The sequence below is a fragment of the Hipposideros armiger genome, unplaced genomic scaffold (assembly GCF_001890085.2).
Source record: "Hipposideros armiger isolate ML-2016 unplaced genomic scaffold, ASM189008v1 scaffold_7, whole genome shotgun sequence".
Lineage (NCBI taxonomy): Eukaryota > Metazoa > Chordata > Mammalia > Chiroptera > Hipposideridae > Hipposideros > Hipposideros armiger.
In genome coordinates this window covers 321,014-328,343 of record NW_017731357.1, presented here as the reverse complement: position 1 = coordinate 328,343, position 7,330 = coordinate 321,014, and the positions used below count along the sequence as shown (strand labels likewise).

Sequence of the window (7,330 nt, the reverse complement as noted above, 5' to 3'; positions counted from 1 at the left end):
CAGGGTTCCCTTTTCTCCACAGCCTCGCCAGCACTTGTTGTTTGTTGATTTACTGATGATAGCCATTCTGACTGGAGTGAAGTGGTATCTCATTGTGGTTTTCATTTGCATTTCCCTAATGATTAGTATTCATACTATTTATTTATTTATTTATTTTTGTCTTAAAGATAGCCTTCTAAGATTCCTTGTAATACTGGTTTGGTGGTGATAAACTCCTTTAGCTTTTTCATGTCTGGGAAGCTCTTTGTCCTTTGATTCTAAATGATAGCTTCATTGGGTAGAGTAATCTTGGTTCTAGGTCCTTGTTTTTTATCACTTCAAATATTCCATGCCAGTCCCTTCTGGCCTGCAAAGTTTCTGTTGAAAAAGGTGACAGTCTTATAGGAGCTCCCTTGTAGGTAACTGACTACTTTTCTCTTGCTGCTTTTAAGAGTTTCTCTTTGTCTTCAACATTTGGCATTTTAATTATGATGTGTCTTGGTGTGGGCCTCTTTGGGTTCATCTTGTTTTGCATTCTGTTCACTTCCTGGGTTTGTATATCTATTTCCTTCACCAGGTTAGGGAAGTTTTCTGTCATTTTTTCTTCAAATAGGTTTTCAGTTCCTTGCTGTCTCTCTTCTCCTTCTGGTACCCCTATCATGGGAATGTTGGTACACTTGATGTTGTCCCAGAGGCCCCTTAAATGATCCTAATTTTTTTGGATTCTTTTTTTTTAAGATTTTATTGGGGAATTGGGGGAGGGGAACAGGCAAGTTGCTGTCCTTTTTGTTCTTCAGTATAGTTGTGAAGGATGTTGCTTCACTGGCCCATGTTGGTATTATCATTGCGCTCTTCCCAGGTGAGGCAGATTGGTCACCGGCCTCTGGATGGCCGCTCACAACTGCTCTTCCCAGCTCTCACCGGCTGCCAGCTGCTCACGCTGGCTGCCGGCCACACACGGTAGCTTATAGCAGCCCACTGCAGCAGGGGCTGCAGCCTACGCCGTCGCCGGCGACTCACGGCAGCCCAGCTCCAGGTTGAGCTGTTGTTCAGCATCTTAGCTGTGGAGGGCAGTGTCACTGGCCCTCATATGTGGGATCCGAACCAGGGCCCTCTGGCATCCCAAGCCAGTTCTTAACCATCGCGCCACTCAGCTAGCCCTCTATAGTCTTTTTATTGTCACTCAGTCCTTAGATTCAGACCTTTACTTACATACGTATGAAAATACACATATGAGAAGGTGAGATAACATCATCATCATTATTATTATTATTATAAATTTTGCATCGAAGTATAATATATACATGGAGAAGTAACCAAAGCACAACTATATAACTCAATAGATTTTCATGAATTAAATACACTCGTTTAACCACAACTCAGATCAAGAAATAGAGCATTACCAACACCCCAGAATCCCTCCTGCTCCTACCCACTGACCAACCTCTGTCACCCTAGGTGATCGTCTTTTGCAGTTTTTGAACTTCATATTGTTTATCATTGTGGTTTTGAGATTCATCCATGCTATTGCATGTAGTAGAGAATTAAGTTTCACTTCTGTGTCGTATTTCATTGTGTGAATATACCACATTTTGTTTATCCACTTTGTTCTTGATAGATATTTGGGATTTGGGTTGCTTCCAGTTTTCAGCTATTATGAAAAATGCTAATATGGACATTTTTCTTCATCTTTTGGTAGACATGTGTGTACTTTTTTGTTAAATATATTCCTAGGAATGGGTTTTCTAGGTCTTAGGGTATGTGTATGTTCAGCTATAATATCTGCTGCCAAATAGTTTGCCAGAGTGGCAATTCACGCTCCCACTAGCAGTATGTGCAAGGTCTACTTGCTCCAATAAGTATTGTCAGTTTTGGGTCAGTCTTCAGGTTTAGCTATTCTGGTGGGGAACAGTGATTGATTTCAAATTGCATTTCTTTTGTCGTTTTTTTTTTTAAGGTTTTACCGGGGAATTGGGGAAGGGAACAGTGTTGGGAAATTGGGAAAGGGGAACATTGTGCTTTTCCAGGACCCATCTGCTCCAAGTCAAGTTGTTTTCCTTCAATCTTAGTTATGGAGGGCACAGCTAGCTCAGGTCCAAGTCCAGTCGCCATCATCTAGCCGCCCATCAGCAGCTTGCAGTCGCTCAGCTGACTGTGTCGTGTCCAATCTTACTTGTGGAGGAGGCGCAACCCACCATCCCATGCAGAAGTTGAACCAGCAACCTTGTTGTTCAGACCATGCGTTTTCACCAGCTGAGCCATCTGGCCACCCGTTGGCAGCTCAGCAGCAGCTCTGCTCAGGCGCAGCGCACTGGCCCATGTGGGAATCGAACCAGTGACCATGTTGCTCAAAGTTCGCACTGTAACCAACTGCGCAATCCGGCTGGCCCCTCAATTTGCATTTCTGTAATAACTAATGAGGTAGAGAGCTTTTAAAAAGTTTTCTTGGGGGTGACCGGTTAGCTCAGTTGGTTAGTGTGGTGCTGATAACACCAAGGTTGCCGGTTGGATCCCCACATGGCCACTGTGAGCTGTGCCCTCCTTAAAAGAGTCAACTATGCCCATTGTAGCATGAAAGCAATGTGTAACCAATGACCATGGCTGTTCCCCAATGAAATTTAAAAAGAAAAATTTTCTTGCCATCTGGATAGCTTTATTTGTCAAGTGTCTATTCAAGTTTTTTGCCCAATTTTTAGTTGGGTTTTCTGTCTTTTTTTAATTAATTTGTAAGAGTTTGTTATATACTCGTATAGTTGAGGAACAGTTTTTCAGTCTCTTCCTTTACGGTTAATGACTTTTGTGTCTTATTTAAAGTATTTTTGCCTACCCCAAGGTTATAAAGATACTCCCCTTCATTTTCTTCCAGAAGCCTAATAAACGTATTAGTTTAATTTTAAAACATGTATAGTGTACCTTGCTCCACATAGAATTTGAGGCAATTGAGGTGGTAGCAGAATATTCTTTCTTTTAGAAAAAGATGAATCTTGAAAAGAAATTATTCTAAAACTACTTCATATGCCATGCATCAAAAAAGCACAGCATATTTAATCTCATAGTCTCTGGAGAATTTATATACCTGTCTTGTCCTTTTTCAATTGGGTTCATTTCAGTTGGAAGCAGGCCTCTCATATCAGTTCCCAAATTTTTAGCTTCAATTAATATTATAGGGTTCTGCTTTTTCTTCAAATATTTGTTGCCTTTGGCTTTAAAAACTCCATTTGCTAAAAATATTAACGTGTAAATGTGTATAGTTACTAGCTTTATTCAACATATATTATTTGGAATCATAAGCTTTTAGAAGAATGCCTATGAGGAAATATTTACTCTATATTTACAGGGTAAGCTTTGCCTGTATATATGTATCCATATGAATGCATTTATGTTTATGAATCCTTCTAAATGTATAGTAACTCTAGAGTAAAGAAACTGGCTCTAGAAGCCTTACAGAGAAACATATTTCATCATAATATAATGAAAATAATATTGGTTTCTTTCTCTCTTGTTTGGATGACCCACCTTGTCTTTTAAAATTGCCAGGGAATAATAATCCAAATTTCTTCTTGGGTATATTTTCTGATGCTTTATGCAGTACCTAAAACATTGGTTGTAGAATAGGTCATTGCTATGAGAAACTTCTTTTTCTTCCCTTGCTTGGTGTTAAGTGTCAGAAGGGATGAGGAGAAATACGGGTTTGCTCAGGCTTGCTGAGGAAGTCGATGGAAGAACATAAATCTTTCTTCCCATCATGTTACTCTGGCTCAGAGTTATCATCACTATCATTTATGGTTGGGAAATAAATGCCTTAAGTTTGTGTAAGTCCATGAACTCTTGGCTTTAACATACCTACATAAACAGTGAAAATAAGAAATATAGCAGCAACAATGACATTATTGAACATTTATTTTTTGCTATACACTGCTAAGCACTTTATATATTTTATTTCATAAAGTTGTCAAAATGGCCCTAAAAGTTTGATATTATTTTATCACAATTTATTATTATCATCCTTATTTTTTAGCTAAAAAAACTACCATATAGAAATTAAGTAATTGCGCAAAATCACCATATAAGTGAGTGGTAGAATAAACAGGCTTGTGTGATTCTATAGCCTGTATTCTTTACCACCATCCAGTATTGCCTTCGTGGCAGAAAAGCATGAGCTGAAATATATATTTGGCATAGAATCTGGCTGTACCTTTGTGCTGGTATCACCCCTTCATAAACTTAGTGGCCATTGTACCAAGAACACAAATGCACCATTTTATTAAAATGAATGGTAGTAGGGACCCAGGAGCCATGAGGGTAAATGAAACATTTCATTAGCAGTCAGTGTTCACAGCATATGACAAAACTGAATTTGTAGAATCATTTGCTTTCTTTTTTTTTCTTTTTAAAGATTTTATTGGAGAATTGGGGGAGGGAACAGCATTGGGGAATCGGGGAAGGGGAACAGACAAGTTGCTGTCCTTTTGTTCTTCAGTCTAGTTGTGGAGGACATTGCTTCACTGGCCCATGGTGGTATTATCATTCCGCTCTTCCCGGGTGAGGCAGATCTGTCGCCAGCCTCTGGACAGCAGCTCTTGGCAGCTCACACCGGCTGCCGGCCGCTCACACTGGCTGCCGGCCACTCATGGTAGCTTACGACAGCCCACTGCAGCAGGGGTTGCAGCCTGCTCCATAGCCGGCGGCTCACAGCAGCCCAGCTCCAGGTCAAGCTGTTGTTCACCATCTTAGCTGTAGAGGGCACAGCGTCACTGCACCATGTGGGATCTGAACCCCGGGCCCTGCTGCTCAGAGCTGGTGTCCCAAGCCACCTCTTAACCAACATGCCACTCAGCCGGCCCGAACAATTTGCTTTCTGGAAAGGGATCTGCCATACCTTCCAGCTGGCAGAACAGCAGATTTCCACAGGGTAGAAAGGGAGAGCATTTTATTCCACTTCATGACCTGAGTGCTGTTGGGCCTATCCAGTCAGTCAGTCAGTGCCTGCAATCTGTCATTTGTTAATTGTTATCACTGTCTGTCTTTTGCTTTTCTAGGATTGTAGCCGAGAAAGTAAAGGATGTTCTGTTTACCCGGCCCCGGAAGTATATCCAGTGCTCTACCTCAGAGACTGTGGAGCCTGGCTATATCAACATTACGGAGCTGGCGGCATCTATGTGCCGCTATGACCTAGACGACATGGACATCTTCTGGCTCCAGGCATTCAATGAGGACCTTGCTGAAATGGGTAAGTTGTTTTTTCACAAGTAAGTTGCTCCTTGACTCAACATGTGATTTTTTTTTTAACTTATCAGGACCATTTAACTTGCTTTCATCTTGTGGCTTCCTTTCTTTTCTGGCCTTTTTGTTTATTTTTCTCTTTGATTTTATCTTAATGAGGCATATCTTGAACCGCATAACTATATTGAAATGAAATAGAGCAATAAAATTTAAATCTGATCTTTTCTTTCCTTGTTCATGGTGAATAGCACTGATAAGAGATGGCATGTAGGTTTCACAAGGCTGTTTCCCAATTCTGAGTGTGAGACTGCTCATGGCTCATGGACTTCTGGTTGAGAAGGATTTTAAGACTGGTTCCTCACTCAGCACTGAAAAGCACTCAGAGAGCGGGGCCAAAGGTAGTAGCACCTCTACCACCTCCTCTTGATGGAGAGAACTTCCAAGTTCAGCATTAGGCAGCACCACTGCAACTGACAGGCTGAAATGACCAGGGCGACTTAATGTAGGACTCATAATTTTGCTGCTTGGAAGAATGGCAGGCCTAGGGCAAAACATCCCAAAGCATTTCTTAGCTACTTCCAGCGAGTTCTAGAGTGGTTATGTAGTTACCAAAAATAAAATAAAATAAAGCAAAAACAAACAAAAAACCTTGGAATTTTAAAGAGAATGTAGTGTATACAGTGTCATACTGGCAATGCTGGGAGATCCTAGGCTGAATGGAAACTATCTCACTTTATACTTAACACAGAACTCTTTTTGACCTGTCTTCAATCTGAGCAGTGTTTAGGTCCAAGTGGTCCTGTGAAACTGTGGATGGTTTTTAATATTGCATATGAGATATGGTGAAGGATACATTTGATTTCATTTTTGTTTGAATCACATTTGTTCATTGTTAGTACAATAAGGATCAATGGTTTTCCTTTTCTTCCCTCCCTCCCCCCCTCTTTTTTTACTTTCTTTCTTTTGAGGTTGGTATCTGAACATGTGAACAAAAAATTAAAAGTGAATAAATCCAGTTTGGCATAATGGTGGTACTTATCCTGCCAGTAACCAATACTTACTCCTTGATTTTTAAAACTTTTTGTTTTATGTCTTCTCTTGCTCTGCCCTCTAAGAGGAGAGGGGGTGTCAATTTAGGGTGAGAAGCACAAAGAACAGAATAAAAGACTTACAGAAAGGGAAAACCAGAGTATGGAGGCATAATTAAGTAGATTGATGGCTCAAGGTGTGGTGTTTATGAACCGTATAACATCCATATACGTACATTACAGTCATTACAATGCTGCCTTTGACATGACACTACCTTGTAACAAGGTCTCTTTGGTATTTTGCAGTTAATTCTTTAGACGAGTTTTTTAAAATAAACTTTATTTAGGAATAGTTTTACATTTACAGAGAAGTTGCACATTTAATACAGTTATGTATACCCTTCACACAGTTTGTTTCCTCTAATGCTAACATCTCACTTCACCATGGTACTCTTGTCAAAGCTAAGAAACCAGCACAGGTACATTACTATTGGCTGAATTCCAAGCTTTATTGGGATTTTACCAATTTTTCTACTAATGACCTTTTTCTGTTCCAGGATCCTATCCAGGATACCACACTGCATTTAGGCTTGGACGAGTTTTAAAAGTGGATTGCCTTATCTCAAGCATTCCTTTAGGGTGAATGATATTGTAGTGAGGCTTCTAAGAGCTTAAAATAAACTTTTAAAAACAATGTTAAATTAAGCATATTTTTTGCTTCCAATTAAGGAATTTTAAAAATTGAGTGCTTATTACATACCAGGCATAGGGCTGGCCGAGTACCTCAGTTGGTTAAGAGCACGCTCAAGAGTTTGAGCTCTGAGCAACAGCGGTTCGATGCCAGCCCAAGCTGAGCAGCTGCTAAGCTGCCAATAGGTAGCAGGATGGCTCAGCTAAAAAACAAAAATACATACCAGGCACTATACTAAGCAATGTATGAACATTACCTCATCTCAACCTTACAAGAAATCAGTGAGTTTGGTGTAACCCTTATTTTATAGATAAGAAAACTAAGCCTTAAAGAAGATAAATAACTTGTCAAAGTTTACATAACCAATATGAGGTCAAATTGGAATTTGAATCCAAGTGCTCTTATAACC

General features: G+C 40.1%; 1 protein-coding gene across 7 annotated transcripts in view; it reads left to right on the top strand.

Moving 5' to 3' along the window:
- The window catches only part of JADE3 (jade family PHD finger 3), a 113,228-nt gene that overhangs the window by 85,515 nt on the left and 20,383 nt on the right, over window positions 1–7,330 (top strand). For all 7 annotated transcript variants that reach the window (XM_019649344.1, XM_019649337.1, XM_019649373.1 and 4 more), the window contains one exon: window positions 5,019–5,209. In XM_019649344.1, coding sequence (XP_019504889.1) covers window positions 5,019–5,209 — 191 coding nt within the window. The remainder of the gene's footprint in view (window positions 1–5,018; window positions 5,210–7,330) is intronic.